The 20,018-nt window shown below is 33.1% G+C and overlaps 1 protein-coding gene across 2 annotated transcripts in view; it reads right to left on the bottom strand.

Moving 5' to 3' along the window:
• EPM2A (EPM2A glucan phosphatase, laforin) overlaps window positions 1–20,018 on the bottom strand; it is a 250,861-nt gene that overhangs the window by 81,672 nt on the left and 149,171 nt on the right. For both annotated transcript variants that reach the window (XM_031937665.1, XM_031937664.1), the window contains exon 2: window positions 17,277–17,451. In XM_031937665.1, the coding sequence (XP_031793525.1) occupies window positions 17,277–17,338 (62 nt within the window). In that variant the 5' untranslated portion in view covers window positions 17,339–17,451. The remainder of the gene's footprint in view (window positions 1–17,276; window positions 17,452–20,018) is intronic.

Here is a 20,018-nt window from a genome sequence, read left to right as displayed (position 1 = left end):
CAAGGTTAAGATGGAGAGTATATGGTCTCAAAGGGGACTACCAGGTGATGAATTTTTCTGACCACAGAAACAACTCATGAAACCCATTTACTACAACATGGAAAGGTTAACATCTGGATCAGTGAAGATAAATTCACAACCAATAAAATCCCGTTATAGGATTGGTGAAAAAAATGCTGGACCTGGAGGGACTAAATTTTATATCTTGCCTTTGGCATTTAATAGCTATGTGACAATAAACAAGTCACAATCTCTCTGAGCCTCAGTTTCCCATCTATAAAATAGGGATAATAATACTTGTAAGATAACAGACAATGCAAGGAACAGATTTCATAAAATTTAAAGTACAGAATATTATTACCACATGGACAAGATGCACTCAAAATAGAGTCATATTTGGCTTACAGTACTTCAATTGCCTGCTCTCCTCTAAATGACCATTCCTCTTAATTATATGGTAAAGTGAAGAATGGATTTGTGAGAAGAACAATTCCTACCTAATTTGTGGGAATAGAGACAGGGATAGGGACCAGGCTTGTTATTTCAAGGGTATAAGGAATTTCTAGATGAGAAAATTCTATCAATTCAGGTCAACACCCTTTCTACAATAATGAATAATAGAATACATATAATTTTAGAGAGCACTGAGAAGTTGAGTAATTTGCTCAGCTAACACAGCCAAATTGTCAAGACTATGATTGAATTCAAGGCTATTTGATCTACTATACCAGCTGACTCTCCTAATTTTTAAACTTATTAAAATGAGATTTTCAAATATGAGTTTTTAATAAAGTGGAGAATAACCTTCACACTTGCATATTTCCATTATAGGCAATTTTAAATTTGTATTTTTACTATATAAACTTATTACATTATATACTGCATCAAACAGATATACAAGTCCTGTTTTTCAATTTTACAAGGACATTTTTAGTTGTCCTTGTTACCTTTCTACTGACTTAATTAATAACAACTATCTGATTTCATTACCCTGCCTACACTAAACAAAATTGTTATGAGCTGTCCTCATCCAAAGTAGCCATCACCAATAAGAGAAATCTTGCTAAGTGCAAGCATTCAATAAATCTTTGTTGACTAATGAATGGATTGAGCTCTTTAAAACCTAGGTACTTAGTGATATGATTCCTTGTACTGTCATTCTCATAGCATTTCTAGGTTTTTCAGGCTCTCCTGGCAAAGACTTAAGCAATAAAAATTGTTAAAGCAGCAACTAATGCAGTGGCTGCTACAAGAGTCAGTGGTGATGCTGAAAATGTGGAATTAAACAAAATGAGATTGCACTAAATGGAAAAGACAAAGTTAAGTAGCAACATGGTATGATAAAATCAGCCTTGGAACATGACTCATAAGAAGTTATCTGCTTATCATATAGTAGGTGGTCCTGAAATAAGATCTCCCTCTTCTTGGAATTTGAGTTTTTTCATCTAATAAAACAGAGGGTTCTCAACTTTCTGCTAGAAGAATATATCCTTGTAGCAACAATAGTCTAGAAGACTATAATATAGGATGATCTACCTTATTGCCTGATCTTTTAGAAGTAGGTGACATAGCTGTACAAATTTGAAGCTTTCTTTAGTTGTAGCTTTAAAGTACAACTGATTTGTTAGACATAGTTGACAAGTTCACTATTTAAATAAATAAACCTTTCTGGTAAATCCTTACTTATGTAAAGGAGGTTTTTTTTTTTAAATTAATGTGGATAATTACTTACTAATTTTCCTATTATTGAATCTAGGTGTAGTAAGTAATTATCCACATTAATTAATATCAAGAATCTAAAATACTGTTTTCAAACTGTTTTCAAAGGGTTACAATACATTTCTGTCATTTCAAAACAAAATGGAAAAACTTGAAAACAGATGATATTCTTGTGCCTTAAGACCAAGATCATACCAAGCAAGGATTTTTGTGTCATGTACCTCTGGGCAGTCTAGTGAAATCTAATACTATGGCTTGTTGCCTAAATTCATAATTGAAGGAAATGCTAAATTTCTATTTGAAGTTAGAAAAAAATAAAGCTTTTTTTTTCTCATCCAAGTTCATAGGCCTTCCCCCTTAGAACTATCCACAGACCAGAGTTCATTAAGAACTCCTGATTTAGAAGAAACTGTTGTTATTTAGTCATTTCCATTTGTATCTGATTCTTTGTGACCTGAGTTAGGATTTTCTTGGCAAAGACACTGGGATAGTTTGCCATTTCCTTTTCAAGCTCATTTTACTGATGAGAACAGAGGCAAATAGGATAAGTGACTTGCCAGGTCACAAAATTAGTAAGTATCTGAAGCCAGATTTGAACTTAGGAAGGTGAGCCTTTTTGAGTCCAGACTTGGCACTCTATGCAATGCATGAGGTAGTCAATAGAGCTCTGAGCTTGGGAGTCATGAGACCTGGGTCAAATCCTGTCTGAGACATTTACTAAGTGTGGGATCTGAGGCAAGTTCATTTAACCTCTCACATCCCTATATATTCAATGGGGACAATAATATTTGCTTTGCCTACTACATGAGTCTGTTGTAAAGAAAGCTTTTTTTTGGTAAACATTAAAGTACTATATAAATGTGACTTCTTATATTGGGGAATTATTTTGATTTAGGCAACATCTCAAGACTACATACAGTAGAAATTAAGGGGATCTCTGCTTCTCTACATCAAAGCTGGACCCAGGATTTCAGTGTCATGGGGAACCCCTGGATGAGGAAATCCACTCTACCAAAGTGGGTCAGCACTTTTTCAGCACCTTTAAGTCATAGTTATCTAGAACACTAATAGGCTAAGTGACTTGCTAAGGTACATGTCAAAAGTGGGACTTGAATACAGATGTTCCTAGTTCAGGAGCCAACTCTCTATCTGTTCCCTCATGATTTCATTAGTTCAACTTCTGTACATGAAAACATGTTAGACCTAATCCTTAAAATGTATATTAGCAGTAATATAAATTGACCAGTATGGCTTCTTAGAGAGGTCCTTCCTAATTCACTTAGATTTGCCTGCTCTTTTAAGCTCTTAATATCCCAGCTTTAATAATAGCTTCTGACTTATACCCAAACTCCATTTTAGGACATAAAGGGATGTCTTAAACACAAAAATGATCAGTTAAAGATCATACAAAAATTCCAGAAACAGAATAACCTGACTTGTCAAAAACCCAAAGTCCAGTGACTCAGCTTTGGACAGCAGACATCATGGACACTATGCTATTAAAATTGTGACAGTCTTGTCAGATTTAAAATTCATAAGTCAGTACTTTCATATTCCATTAGTCCCTTGGCCCACATTTCATTCACTGAGCCTTCACTCCAAAAGGGAAAAAAATTTTCAAAGTTATTTCAAGTGCAGATATGATCAAAACTGCCTGTGTAAGAAAAGGGTATTATGGGTTTCCATATTTTTTCCTTCACTAAGGCTTATTCATCTAATCTCTTTCATTTACAAAGCAAAATCTTCTCTTTCTTTCTTTTCTTTTTTTTTAATCCTTGCTGCCAGCTCTGCAGGCTCAATCTGAAATCTGAATATCAGGTCCTGTCCTTTTCAATCTCCCTTCTATTCACCAATAGTCAAGATGCTTTAATCAGAATGAAAATGACAACACTATTGAAAATTCAAAGGCAGAAAAGACCCTTGCTGCTTTCTGTCTTCTCTAGCTGCAATGAACCTACAACAGCAAAATCAGCAACAACAATAATTTCTCCATCTAGTAAAATAACCCCAAGAAATAAGGACTTGGATGGTACCATTTTGTATAATGTTTTTAAGTCTCTACTATTCTCCCCACAATTTTAAGGATATTACTTTCTACAAAATCATATTTATTTGGTCACAAAAAGTTTGTGAGAAGGAAAGAGCATGGACTATTGAAAAACTAACCTATTTAAATAAATTTCAGTCCTGCCCAGAAAGGAAAATGGGAGAAGGGAGGAACCATATAGTTCAACAAAACTACTTCAGAAGATCTATGATTACACATGTGAGAGACTACCCAAGCAAATTTCAGTCCCTTCATACCTTAAACAAAGATTCTCAATCTTATTTGTTTTCTTTCTTTCAAGTCATGAAAGTCTGATGAAGTATGTAGGCCTCTTCTCACAAGAATGTTTTCAAATGTATAAAACACATAGAATAACAAAGGAAGCCAAGTATATTAAAACAGTTTTTAAATTTTTTTTTAAGTTTATGGATGGCAAGTTAAGAACACTGCAAGTACTAGGGTCTTTATTAATTGCCATGGGAAGCATATTAATAATTACTTTCTACTCAATGTGTATGTAATGAGCTTCTCTGAATTTAAATTAATCCTTATGTTATAAACACACAATCCATCATCAATCTCATCTTGGAAACTTCTTCCAGTTTGGAGGGATTTTCCAAAGCTTATCTTGTATGGGCCCAGTTTTTAAGAACCCAGGTTCACCTTAAGGCCACAAAGATTCTTTCATTTTTAAATACATATGTGGAAAAGGTAATCATATTTTCATTTTAATTTTCCTGGAAATCTGGCTTTTTATTTTTGATTTAACTATATTACATTCTTCTAAATTTGAGGTTCCTAACCATGTTTATTTTTGCCATGGTCCCCCCTTTTGTAATCAAATGTAGTCTATGGCACCCCCTTCCCAGAATTATGTTTTAAGTGCATAAAAGGATTATGGAGAAAATCAATTATATTTAAATAGATACAAAGTTTTTTTTAAATTCATATATTTAAGAATCCCAATCTAATTAAAGGGTAATTATAATCCTCAAATTACAGGGAATGTTACAAGTTTTCATTTTTAATGTATGTGATTTTATTGTTTTGGCATGCCATAACTGTTTTAGTAATATGAAAATTTCCAAATCCAGGTCTTTTTCTGATGAATAGTAATGTGAAACATTATAGAAAATGATTCCAAGTTTTAAAAAAAATTTGTAATGTTTTATATATTCAAGTCTGATGAGTCTAAAAAGTTAAAAAATGATAATGAATAAATAAGAGTATTAAGTGCTTACTATGTGCCAAGTATTGTACTAAGCCCTAATGACACAGAACTGAACAAGAAAGATCTCTGCCCTCTTAGCCAGTATCAGATGCTGTTTATTAGAACTCTGTAATATATACAATTAAATCCAATTAAACACCAAAATGGAAATCCTGAAAATCAAAGGAAGATTAATAGATCATTGCCAGACCTTCTTCCATCATATTTTTTCATTGATTCCCTTAATATTCTTAATCTTTTATTCTTCTACATGAATTTTGTTATTATTGTTTGGGTCCATAAGAAAAAATGTTTGGACTCATATTATTGGGTCCAAAAAATAATTCTTTGGTAGTTTGATTAGTATGGCATTGAATAAGTAAATTAACTTAGATTTTTATTATATTGGTTCAACTTACTCATGAGCAATTAATATTTCATCAGTTGTTTAGTTCTGTCTTTGAGTAAAATATGGTTTATAATTTTGTTCATATAGTCTCTGGGTTTATCTTGGCAGGCAGACCCCCCAAGTATTTTGCATTGTTTGTATTTTAAATGGAATTTCTCTTTTTATCTCTTCATGCTTGGTTTGAAAAATGCTGATGATTTATGTGGGCTTATTTTATATTCTACAACTTTGCTAAAGGAGTAAGCTAGTATTTTAGTTGATTCTTGAGGTATCTTTAGGTATACCATTATATCATCTGTAGAGTGTTTCCTCATTGCTTATTTTTATTACTGCAATTTCTTTTTCTTTTCTTCTTGGTATAGCTAGGATTTCTAATAAAATCTCAAATAATAGTGGTGATAATGAACATCCTTGCTTCACCCATGATCTTATTGGCAAGGTTTCAAATGTATTCCATTATAGACATTGCTCTTGATGTTAATTAGATAATACTTATTGAAGAAAGTCTCCATTGATTCCTATGCTTTCTGAATTTTTTAAAAGGAATGCCTGTTGTATTTTGTCAAAAGCTTTTTCTGCATCTATTGAGATAATCATATGATTTTTGTCATTCTTGTTACTGAGTCAATTATGCTGAGAATTTTCCTAATATTGAACCAGATTTACATTCCTTCTATAAATCCCGCCTGGTCATAATGTATAATCTTTGTAATAAATTGCTACAAACTCCTTGCTAGAATTTAACTTAAAATTTTTATAAAGATTTTTATTCATTGAGGAAACTAGAGTGTTGTTTTTTTTCCTCTGTTTTTGTTCTCTTCAGTTTAAGTATCAAAACTATATTTGTGTCACAAAAAAAAATTTGGTGGAATTCCTCATCTTCAAATAGTTCATGAAATATTGGGATTAATTGTTCCTTAAATGTTTGGTGAAATTCATTTGCAAATCCATCTGATCCTGGAGATTTCTTCTTAGACAGATGATTTATGATTTGTAATGTCTTTAATGCCCTAATACATGATTAATTTTTATGAAGATGACATATATAGATGAAAAAAGTATACTCCTTTCTTTCCCATTCAGTTTTCCCCAGAGATGTATCACATCTAAGTTTTTAAGATTCTATTCATCATTGGTCATTTTTATTACAAAAAAAATCCTGATTCAAACCTACTTTTCCAGCCTAATTTCCTGGTGTTCTCCTTTGGGTAATCCACACTCAGCCAAACTGAATCATTCATTGCTTCCCAATCTAACATTGTTTTCTCATACTTTTCTTGTTTATCAACATGTGATACAGATGAAAAAATCTAAACCTGGAGTCAGATGACCTGCCTGGATTTGAATCCCAAACTCTGTTCTTAGTATCTGTATGTTTTTCCACTATATTGTTTCATCTTTTTGGTTTTCAAGTTCCTCATGTTTAAAAAGAGGAGGAATTGGTCTAAATAACATCTGTCTCCACTTCCATAAAGTATTTCTATTTCTGTCTACCCCACAAAAGGATCCAACCTCTTAAAGCTACTGCTTATCCTCTCCTACACATTTAATAATTATCTAATATGTGTTATAATTATTTCTTATAGGTTTTATCCCCTTTCTATTCCAAAAGTATCTTGGGAAGACTAATTTTTCACTGTTGTATTCTTAGTGTCCAGCACAGTCTTGAATGTCAATAAGTGTATGTAGAATTGAACAAAGTTTAAGGGCAGAAGCACCTTGAAAAATCATTTGTTTCATATGAAAAGAAAAACATACTCCATAAATAAACAAGCTTTACAACCCATCCTTTGTCAGGAAAACCTTTAGCTCAATGTGAATTCTTTAGGTTTAAAAACATTTCAGCTTTATGGAAGGAACAATTCAAATAATCTCTCAAGTCTTTCCCTCTCTCATCATTCAACACAATTCAGCCTGAGTAGTAAGTAAATGTGTTTGGCCATATTTCTTCACATAAACTCATAAATATTCACAAATTTATCAAGAGCCTTTCTCTTAATAAAATTTATATTGTGAACCAAATGAAGAGCTTCATAATTAATTTTCTATCTTTAGAGTTAAAAATATGATCTACAGATACCACCTGGTATTTCTTTGCTTGAATTTCATTATTTCCCAAAGTACTTCAGTATTTCAAAAGGTTTATGATTTTTTTCTTAACAAATTATTTTTTTTTGTACCAAGGTCATAAATTTTGTGGTAGACTGGTACCAGTAACTAGAACAACAATTGTAGATTCCTGGTCAAGATGACCTCTTAGATCTTTGATTCTAGCTCTAAGATTCTATAATTATAATTGGTTATATATTATATATGTCTATAGATATATATGATAGACAAATAAATGATAGGTGGCAGAGGAAGGATGTGTTTTGCCTTTATTATGTGTCAGAAACTATATTAAACACTGAGGTTACAAATATAAGAAAGCAAGATAGTCCCTATTCTCAAAGAATTTACATTGTACTAAAGGAAGATAACACATCTTATTCTGTATCATAGTGTAGACTAGGCAGATAAATAGTCTAGTCAAGATAAAGCAAAAGGAAAATCCAGGACAACATTGGGAAAGAGGTAAAAGTGATGGTCCTTAGAAAAATAAATTGAACAACCCATAAAGAAAAATCCCAAAAAGGGAGTGAGGAAAAAAGACCTATATGTATTTACAAATAAATTCTATGAGATCTTCAAAGAAAAATTAGTTCCTATATTAAATCATTTGCCACAAAAGGAGGGAAAGGCATCTTACCAAATTCATTCCATGAGACACAGATGCTCCTGATACATAAGATTATTTTGAGAATAGAAACTAATGCAAGTTCTTTAAAAAAAAATCAAATGGGCAACAAAATCTATATTTTTAGAGCCTGATATCAGAATAGATTTGACTATAGATTTTATAATATCTCAAATAAGTAAAACTGTTGTCTTGTGAGAACATGCCATATTTCAGTCCCCCAAATCCAAAAATCATTTAAGGTAAATGTCAAAGAATTATCAAACCAACTATGATTAACAAAACATCACCAGAATCTTCTTTTCACTGATTTATTATTATATATTTATTTAAAACTTTAATAAGTAAGAAAAAATTAAATAGAGAAAGACAGAAAAAGAAAAAAACATACTTTGTTACATGCCCAGGAGAATATCAGTGAGGATTTGAAATATGTAACAGTACATTTCCATTTTAAGAAAGCATATATAAAGAAGACGTCATATTTATGATTGTCCATCTTTGCTTACTTATTGGAATACATGGGAGCTGTTGTAATACACAGGAGCCACTTGATAGTGGCTGCTGGAGATGCAACCCAGACCTGCAGAATGGATTTCCTTGTGGGAGAGGATGATACAAGGAGACTGAGAAGCAGTTGCTGTTCTCTGACCTCTCTGACTAAGAAGCCTTTGAGTTGTCTGACCTCTCTCCTCTTCCCTCTGCCTCCAATTTATTTCATTCCCAGTCCACAACACCTGTGTCAGCAAAGGCTGCCCTGCACCTCCTTCAGATGCTCTGATCTACAGCTGGGAAGGCTCTTGGAGAATTGACCTGTCCCTTAACACTCACTTGTAGGTTATTCTTTGTTCCTTGCTGTGTATTTTTCATTCTTTTCCCCCCTTTTATTCCACTTCTCTCCCCAAAGCAAGCTACAGATATATTTATATGTATGTATATGTATATATACATATATATATACATATACATACATCTTTATGCATACATCTATATAATTACATACATATATACATATACATATCTAGACATGCATCTAAAACAATGTGACTGTCATATATTGTATATTTCTCTCACTTGAATCTTTAAGTTTAACTTTGTTTGAAATCAATGATTACTAGCCCTACTTTTTTTTCCTAATAAATTCTACTCTTGATCATTGTTATGGCGTTTGTGTATATCTCTTATTTCCTACTCCAGCTAACTCCTTTATTTTAGTTATTCTTCTTAACTTGCCTTGTTATTACTTAACTTCCCCTCACTCATGAATTTCTCCCTTACTTTCTCCAACTTTTTCCCTCCCTTTTTATCTCTTTCCCATTAATCTATACACCTTGTCTCACTGTCATAAATCTACATACTATTCTATACCCTACCTTATCCTATTCCTTCCCCTCTTGTTTCTTTATAGCAGGAGTGCTCAAACTACCAAATGCGGCAGCTGAGGACGTTTATCCCCCTCACCCAGGGCCATGAAGTTTCTTTATTTAAAGGCCCACAAAACAAAGTTTTTGTTTTTACTATAGTCTGGCCCTCCAACAGTCTCTCAGGTGAACTGGCCCCCTATTTAAAAAGTTTGAGGACCCCTGCTTTATAAATTTTGGAGAGTGTTATACCCTTTATGGTATATATATACATATATGTGTATAACATATACATATATAGACATGCACATGCATATATACATATATGTGTATGTGTGTATACATATGTAATTTAAAACATTCCCAATGTAAGTAGGTTTTCAAAACTACCAGCCCTCCTCTCTCATCTAATGCCTCTGTCTCAGTTCTTCCTCTTCACCTCATTTGCATAGCATAATTACTATTTTTACCTTTTCCTAGATAGGTTTGCTTTTTAGAAGCAGATCATATGCCCCAATCTTTCTTTTGGACTACCCAATTACTTTTTTTAAGATAATAATAGCTTTTTATTTTTCAAAATACATGCAAAGATAGTTTTCAACACTCACCCTTTCAAAACCTTGTGTACCAACTTTTTTTCTCCCTCTTTCTCCACCTCCTCCTTCCCCTAGACAGCAAGTAACCCAATATAGGTTAAACATGTGCAATTTTTCTAAACACATTTCTACATTTATCATGTTGCACAAAAAAAAATCAGATCAAAAGGGGAGAAAAATAGAAAAAAAAAGCAAGCAAATAAAAACAATAACAAAAGTGAAACTACTATGTTGTACTCCACATTCAGTCCCCATAGTCCTTTCTCTGGATGCAGATGGTTTTCTCCATCACGTTTATTGGAATTGCCCTGAATCACCTTACTGTTGAAAAGAACCATGGATTACTCATTTACTAATGTCAATCTTAGACCTGTGGTTTACATTTCCATGTATAACACATAAACTGTTTGTTTTTATTGAATTCCTTGAAATTGGTCTTTGATGTTGGCCCTTAACTGTTAAATTTTCTATTGAGTTCAGATTTGTTTGAGCCAAACTCCTGAAAAGGTGAGAGTTCAATGAATGACCATTTTTTTCATTCAATATTATAATTAATTTTGCTGGATATATTTTGGCCACAGACCTAGTTTTTTCTTTTAATTATCAATATATATTATTCCAAGATTTGTGGTTTTTTTATTGTAGTTGCTGATAAATCCTGCACAATTCTAATTGTAGCCCTAGAATATGTGAATTATTTTTGTTGTTACTATTTCTTATAAAATTTTCTCTTTGATCTGAGGATTTTAAAATTTAGCAGTAATGTTCCTATGTTTTCTTTGTAGAATTTCTTTGAGATGGTGATCAGTGGGGTTTTTTATTTCCACTTTCCCCTCTTATTCTAACTCTTCAGGATAATTTTCTTTGTTTACTCCTTTTATTATTGTTCTTTTTTTGGTCACAGATTTCAGATTGTCCAATTATTTTTATGACTTTATGTTTTCTAAATCTGTTGTTTTTCTCATATTTCACATTCTGTTTTATTTTTTCATTTCTTATATTTTATCATTTATTAGACTCTTAAAGCTTCACTGGCTTCCTCTTGCACAATTCTAATTTTCAAAGAATCATTTTCTTCTTTAAGATTCTGGACTTTCTTTTCTACTTGATTGACATTCTTTTCATAATCACTGTGTTTTTCTTGAATGGCTCTTTTTTGTTTGTTGGTTTTTCCCTCAGTCTCTCTAATTTGATTTTTAAAGCTTTTCTGAGTTCTTCTATAAATTCTTTCTGGGCAGGTAGTCATTTAATGTTAAGTCTTTGGGGTAAGGGAAGCTTTTTGTACTTCAATATACTCCTCTAAAGATGAACCCCAGGTTTCCCTATTCCTGTAGTATTTCTATGTTGGGTTTTTTCTCCTTTGCATGCTCATTTTTTTTTAAATGAGAAAATAATGTAACCTCCTCTAGTCCTACAATAGGAGGTGATGGTACTTCTGATTTCACTTCAGCTCTCCCCTCCAGCCTGGAACCCCAAACCAAGAATGTTACCCTCTTCTAACTGTGGCAGCCAGCAGCATTCCTGGCCACTGCTCCTGCACTCACCGAGTGTGCTAGTTCCTTCTTGTCCAGGGTCACTCTCACAACATATTTGGACCTAACATTCCCTATTACCAGAGGTTCCCTCAATTTTCCTAAACTATGACTCTCCCACTCTCCACAAAGTCTAGGAGGTTCATCTTTAGAGGGTAGGTTTCCCCTACCCTAAAGATGACTACCTACCCAGAAAGAATTTATAGAAGAACTCAGAAAAAGCTTTAAAAATCAAATTAGAGAGATTGAGGGGAAAACTAACCAACAAACAAAAAAGAACCATTCAAGAAAGTTCCTGTTCTGCTGAGCAGGAGGTGAAAGTTCTGCTGAGGCTATCTCTGAACCCAGTGGGCTCCCCATTTGCTGTTTCAGTGGAACTAGCCTAGAGATGTTTATACTTTACACTGATTAAAGGTCCATCCTGGGGGTCTTTCTTCAGGTCGTCTAATCTTCTCCAGTTGTCCCAGGTGGATCCCTGCTCTTCCCCGGTCTTAGGTATTTTTCTCCTATATTTGCCCTGTTTTTTTCTGGGAAATATCCAGAGAGCTTAGAATTTTCTGACTTACTCCAGAACCTTCTTCCCAGAACCTTCCTTTTTACTAGTTATTTTAATTAGACAAATTCAACTGAAAATTTTTATTAAATGACACTTAATGAAAGTTGTTTTACTAGAAAAATAAAAAATGATAAGGCCTTCATCCTCAAAAATTTATGTTCTACTAGAAGCAGGTAGGGGATAACTAAGCAGATAAGTGTAATAAAGATCCTGGGATTTGATGGGAGCAACTAAGAGGTCCAAACTAGGGTTTCTTACCTGGGGGAGTTATAGAAAGCTTCATAGAGGATATGATCCTTAACCTGAGCTCTGATGGAAGGTAAGTATGTTGGAGGAGTGTGGAGATGAGGAGATATGAAAAGAGAGAGAAGGAGATAGCTCATTCCAATTATTGTAAACAGGAATGTGTGGAGCACATCAGGGTCAGAGATGAGCTAAATCTATCTAGTTTGTCTAGAATATAGAGTGAATGAAGGAGAATGCTGTAAAGTAAGGCTGGAAAGAGGTTGAAATCATATTGTCTGATGCATTAGACATTAGGTTGGGGAATTTGCATTTTATTCTAAAAAAACAGGTTGTTCCTTTCTTCAAGGTCACTTATAAGATTTTTTTTTACTTCAAGTTATTTTGCATTTGCTTTTGAAAAAATGTAGAAAATATAATGACTGTGTAAAATCATTAGTTTTATGGGATTTTAATCACTTTTCAATTAAAAGAAAATGGAACTACATGGCTTTTCTTCTGAGGCAAAAAAAAAAATCTGTCATAAATATAAATTTGAATGTTTTCTAAAATATAACATTTTCCAAAGTATTTAAACTTTATCACTCATAAAACCTACTGCAGATCTCTTAGGAATTATTTAATTGGCATTGAGGCTTTTTTAAGTTAGAGAAACTCAAGTCCCTAACCACAAAATGTCTCATTAAATTAGTTACCTTGCCTTTGAATGCCAAACATCCATTCTATTGAGTGCTTTACTATACTGTAGAGTTCTGATATTATCATTTACAATCTCCTGAGATTATACGTAGTTCTCTAAAAATAACTGTTGATGGGGTTTTGCTTCCTTAGAACTACTTCTACATGGAAAGATCAACAATTTATAATCTGAATCTACTTCCTCCTTTTATCCACATTGGGATGTTTGAAACTTTAAGGTCAAACTACTAAAGAGTGAAAACATCACTTCCCCTCTCTGAGACTGTTTTCTCATCTATAAAATGAGTGAGCTGAACAAGGTCCCTTTAACTGCTAAAATTCTGTCATCCCTAATATGTGATTCTTCCATATTTATCTGAATCTTATATTCTCAGTTTAGTTTGCAGTATGAAAATGTACCTTTCAATGTATAATGTAGCAAGAATTATGCTAGAATGGTAATAGTTTACATTACTAGAGGAATTTTTCCCAGTCTAGTCAGTAGAGATAAGAAGGTATTCATGTGCTTATAAAATTTAATGAATTTAAGTCCCATTTAACCCTTTATAAAGTGTGAAGTTCCTCTGATGAAACTAGAATGGTACTTTGCCATTGTCTGGCCAAAGATTAGCTAAACCTCTGGTAACTTAAAAAATAAGTAGGTCAATTCTGAGAGGCAACTGAAGCAGAATACAACTTTGTGGAGTATAATTCCTGTGTCAAAGAGCAGGAGAAATAAGGTAATTTATCATTCTTTCCCTTTTACTTCTTCCCCAGAGTTCCTTGCCTGATGGGAGATGCTATAGTTCAGCAAAAAGAGTAAATAAAGGCAATTTTGAGTGTCAATCTGGCTACAGTGAAAAAAAAAAAACCAAGGAAAAAGAAAAGAGCTACCCATCTGAAAGTCAACATTAGGGAAAAATATCCAGGAGTACCATGAGTATATCATGAGAAGGAAAAGAGTATCAGGAGCCCACAATTCCAAATAAGAGAGTTGCCTTGGTGAAGTGTTACCTATATTTATATCTCATTATCAGTATACTATACTAAGATTATGCTAACTCTTAGAAGTGCTGCTGTCTGTATTTATAGGAGAATACATCTAAAATTTATGAGAGAAATGTTTTGTTCTGTTCTGTTTTTACTATCTGATCCTGGTAAGCAACTTTCTTTTGAGCTAATTGTAATCTTCTGGCCAATTATTAAAGATAAGCATACCAGTGGGGGCTCATGAGCTTTAACTTTAGGAATGCAGATGCATAGAGTGAAATTTAGCATTGAAACTTAGGAGTAAATATATTCTACTTACACAAGGGCCTAACCCACAAAAATGTGAGTATCAAGTTGGGAAGATATATAAATATAGTATTTGTAAAGACTTATCTAATATTAAAGTTCAATAAATATTTAAAACAATCCTATGAGATGCTATAAATATATGAACTCCAATTCCCAAAAAAAGGAAACTGTAGCTTTGAAGGACTATGAATGCTGAAGGTCCCATAACTTGTGTCAGTTAGGATTCAAATTCAGATTTCCTGATTCTAAGTCCAGTACTGTTACTAGTACTCAACATTACCTTTATTATAGATTACTATAATAGGCTCCAAATACCCTTCTTAAAGTAACAAAGAAGAAACTGTGCAGTGATAAAGTGAATTCTTACCTTTGTTCTCCTTGCCTTTTTCATGAAGCTTTGTTATTTCTGTGATTTCTCTTTGAAAGATCTACCCTTCTTACATTTTTATTTCATAGCAAATTGTTAAAATTAATGCCTCTATCTTTAAAAGAATCATAGTTTAGAGAAGGAAAGTTCTCCAGTCCCCCCCCCCCCCGCAATGAACCAGCATGGTTATCAGTATGGGAGATACTATAATTCAGCAAAAAGAGTAAACAAAGACACTGATGCTGAACATGCAGGAAAAATCCAAGGTTTTACTTTGCAAATGCCTCCATCCTCATCAATCCAAATACATATGATTTTTATATGTCATTCTCCACAATAATTCATTTATAATTCATTAATATTACTGTTCTACGCATTTTATGTTAATACACATAACAATAGCTTATAGTTAACAATTTGTGGCTAAAAATACTTTTAGTATTTATTATTTTAGGGGGCAGCTAGATGTCACAGAATTTGAGTTCAAATCTAGTCTGAAACACCTAGACATTTAATAGCTGTGTAACCTTGAGCCAGTCACTTAATCCCAATTGCCTTGCAAAAAAAAAAAAAAAAAAAAAGCAAAGAACAAAACACAAATAATTATTATTGTATGTGATCCTCAAAACAGCTCCATCTTCTCTAGCAGATTGCCCCTATCATCATTCTCACTCTAATGTTTATGCTCTCCTTAGCTACTAATTCCTTCCCTGCTGCCTACAAATTTAAATTTCTCCCATCCTACAATGATTTCCAGCTATTGTCCTATATTTTCCTTCCCCTTTCTTAACAAATGTCCAAAAAAGGCATCAATAGTTGGTACTTCAATTGTCTTTCCTCTTACTCTACATAGAGAAAAAAAAGACAGTATTTCACTTTAATGAAGAATACCTCCACCCTCTGAACTCCTTTATTTTATATTGGTATATGCCCATATTTGTCTCCTGTTTGATTTCAAGACAGACACACTCCATCATCTTGTTTAAAGTAGCTAAATCTAAGGAGAGGCAGAATAAGGTAGAGGATAGATAACCAGTCTTGCAGCCAAAAAGATCTGGAGTTAAGTCTTCCTTTTGGTACATCCAAAATGTGAAACCCTACCCAAGTCATTCCTGTCAACTCATGGGTAATTCTCCAAGTTGCAAAACAGTTGTAAATTTGCATTGGCAAAAGGGTTTCCGCAGAGAGTTCCCTAGGATAACCCCTCTCCACCAAAAAAAAATCTAATGCATTAAAATCAATGGAAGGTATTTCTACATGATATTCATTATTTAACTAGGGGAGTGAAAGGGAATCCATTAAAGTTGAGTTATAACACCTGTTTATAGAAGCATTATCTTCTACAATTGTTATTTATTGCTCAGTTACTGGTGAGGAATTATCTTTTCTAGAAATAGAGGGGAAAAAACAAGAATAAATCTTTCAAAACCCACCACCTCTACATGAGTTGGCTAAATATCCATTTATAAATATATTCATTGTGAATGCCAAATGTAAAGTATTTTCAAATGAACAAGCTCCTGATATAAAAGTAACAATTATAATGCAAGTCCTGAAATCTGGGCTCTTGAGAAACTCCAATAAGGGATAAAGGTTTTTATATTTAAAAAGAGATCTAGAATATTGAGTGTGATTAAGGCTTTATTTTAATATTGATAGTCTCCTGGCATATAAAATCCTAGAATTTCTGTTTGTGCAATTTACAATTTCAGGCAAACCCTTTTTTCAATATATAAGATGCTCAGCAATAGATAAAAATACTAAGAAAGTACCTTCAGCATATTAGACTGCTGTGGAGGATTTTAAATGTATTGCTTCAAAAATAAACAAATGAATGACAAAAAACATTGTCCCTCCAAAGAAATATATCATCTAAAGACTACCTTCATTAAAAATGTTTCTTCTCTTTTCAACCATTAAAAAATAGCCTTAAATATTCCTTAAAAAATGAATTGTCAGAGTGACAATGCAAAAAGCATTAGCCTAGGAGTTAGGAGACTTGAATTCTAGTCCTAAATCTTTCCTGATTAATTCTGTAATCTTAAACAAGTCAATTCATGTTTCTGAGCCTCATTACCTTTATTTGTTGAAAGGGAGGAAGAGAGGAAGGGAGGAAGGGAGGGAGGAAGGAAGGGCGGAAGGAAAGGCAGGAGGGAGGAAGGGAGAGAGAAAGAGAAGGAAGAAGAGAAGAAGGGAGGGGGAAGGGGAGAGAGAAGGAAGGGAGGAAGGGAACTAAATGATGCCTGAGACCTTTCTCATCTCTAACATTGACTTCTATGAATTGATGCCCTTGTGTGGATTCCTCACTGGCAAGATTTCAAAACATTAGAGTTTTGAATATCTGAGTTGACAGATGCCTGAATAATCATGGTTTTAAGAGGCAAAAGGATAAATAAGGGAATCTATTTGTTTCTTAAGGCAGCAACCTACTATCATCCAGTTTGACTGATTGGATCCAGGTATTTTTCTTTCTGGTCCATCCTCAAAAACAGCTATCTGCTTCGATACACAGTTACTCTTACCTGGAATAATGCATAGCTTGGTGGCCTGCAATGTTGAAATAGAAATCAGTTGTATGCTTCATCTCATTTGTGTGCCCCGTAATCTCAATCCAGTGTCCAATGGGGAGACAGTACACACCATCTACTAAGTTGTTTTCATCATAAGTACTGCAGCGGTCATGGTGAGGACCATTACCTATAACAAGAAGAAATGACATGCAGAGCAATTAAATCCACGTTCTGTTTAAACAGTCTCAAAGTAAACTAGAACTAGATAACCAACAGTTGTAAAGGGATAAAGAGGCATTAATGAGACTTCTTGAGGGTGTCTAACTTTTGAGTAAAGCTACAAACCTATAGTAAGTAAACACTTCAGCAAATTAATTAACCTTTTCAGGTTAGAATAGTAATAATCTTCCATCCATTGATATCCTAAAGGACTCATTGCAATTCAAATATTTTCACAGAATATACATGGAAAAAATCTAAAACACTAAAGGCTACTTCAGTACATAACTATTCTCTTTCTTTCTTTCTTTCTTTCTTTCTTTCTTTCTTTCTTTCTTTCTTTCTTTCTTTCTTTCTTTCTTTCTTTCTGCTGAGGCAATTGATTTAAGTGACTTGCCCAGGGTCACACAGTTAGGAAGTGTTAAGTGTTTGAGACCAGATTTGAACTCATCCTCCAGACTTCAGGGCCTGATGCTCTATCCACCACACCATGTACCTGCCTCTTAACTATTAACTTTTCAGAAAGCAAATTATGACTGCTGGACTCTGGAGACCAGGATTTTACCTCTGGTTACTCTGCTGAATTTCCACTAATTTAGGTCAGCCATTTAACCTCTATGGCCTCAGTTCCCTCATCTGAAAAATAAGGAGGCTACACCAGATATTATCTAAAGCTCTTCCAATTCTAAAACTCTACACTTTTAATTATTTAATTCACTGTAATTGACATTAGAAAATAGTAGAAGCTGAGAGATAGCTTGGTATAGTGGATGGAGAGCTGTCCTGAGATTCTAGAACACAAGTGATCAAATACCTCTTCTTATATATACTGACTGCCTGACCCTGGGCAACTCTTTTAATTTCTAAGTGCCTTTAGGCAACTTTATGAAACTATAAATTGAAAGGTAGATGCTTATCTGAACTGCTAAAGAAAGTTTGCTCAATGGAATGAAATTCAATGGAAGTTTCACACAATGATCGTGTCAGAATTTTTAAAAATAACATTAATGTTATTTAATATAATATAATTATATATAAAATATAATTATGATAATATAATTTTAAAATAATAATATTTTTGTAATATAAGCTAATTCTTTTCCAAAACAAACCTTTACTAAACATCTCCTATATGAAATTAAACTGAGTGGAATACAACAAAATAAGTTCTGTGTTCTACCAAAATCGAAATTATTTCCCTTATTTGTCAAATTCTGATTTCAAAATGACCTATTTCTCTATCTTTCATCACCCTCAAGCAGAATTCAGCATCCTACTTCTCTTCAAATAAGGCTGAACCCAACAAAACAGACATTATATTGGACACTTCTCAGCCAAAACTCTAGTAAATTAAGTGAGAAAAAGCTGTCAAATAAATTGGTTTCCTCAACTAATTCATTCATTCAAAATAGTGCAAACTTACTGTCTGGCACAAAAAATTCTGTAACATAACTACAATAGTTCAAACTATTGTCAGTTTACTTTTGGAAATTATAGACTTATCTTTCTGATTTAAAGCAAAAAGTCACATGTATTTTTTGAAAAAATTTTCAAGTCTTTAAAATATATCAAATAATATAAGAGCAAGAGTAATTTGCTAAGAAATGAGTGGTCAGTGTATAGGATGGTGTTCAAAAGAAGAATCATAAACTATCAGTGGCCATATGAAATACTGCTCTAAATCAGTATTAAGATGACAAGTGCACATCAAATTGGAAACTAATATTTTATAGTACTTACAATCTGGCACTTTCCTTTAAAATTATAGTCTCAACTAATCCTCATAACAATCCTGGTAGGTTGTTTTGTACTATTATTATTCCATTTTACAGCTGAGGAAACTAAGGCAAACATAATATAAGTGACTTGCCCAGGTTCACACAGACACTAGAAAGTGTCTGAAGCTGGATTTTTATCTAGACCTTCTGGTGCTAGGCCCCCCCAAAACCAAACTGCTTTTAACAAAAGATACAACTGGTAAATACAAGAGGAAAATCTTACTCACAAATAAATGCTTGTGGGAAAATAACCACAAATAAAACACTGTTCATGCAGCTATGAAAAGGCCCAATCCAATCTGGGGGAAAATGGAATTACAAAAGAATATTCACTAAATTATTTATACCCTTTGAGCCACTGATCCCACTTTTGTAGATGTACCTCAAAAATAGTCGAAGAAAGTTATTCATAATAGTATTTTTGTCAATAGAAAAATGTAAAAAAAAACTATAAAGCAGGTTCCCAATATCTAACAAGTTGTGGCATATTAATATAATTGTTATATTTTGTTGAAAAATAACAAAAATGAAAAAGTCTTATAATCATAGGAAAAAATTCCTGAATTAATGTAAAGTAAGCAGAAACAAAAATTAACAAAAAAGCAAACAAAACCTACTAAAATCCATTATATATGTTAAAGAGGCTCAAAGCCTTAAAAAAAGTCTGGCTGATGTGTATACATATGAAAGGCTAGAAATAGACAATAACCCTGCCCCAGGTTTTAGTTTTCATGATGGCTTAAATTTATTTGCACAG

This window comes from Sarcophilus harrisii, chromosome 4 (assembly GCF_902635505.1).
Source record: "Sarcophilus harrisii chromosome 4, mSarHar1.11, whole genome shotgun sequence".
NCBI lineage: Eukaryota > Metazoa > Chordata > Mammalia > Dasyuromorphia > Dasyuridae > Sarcophilus > Sarcophilus harrisii.
This window is presented reverse-complemented; position numbering and strand designations above follow the sequence as displayed.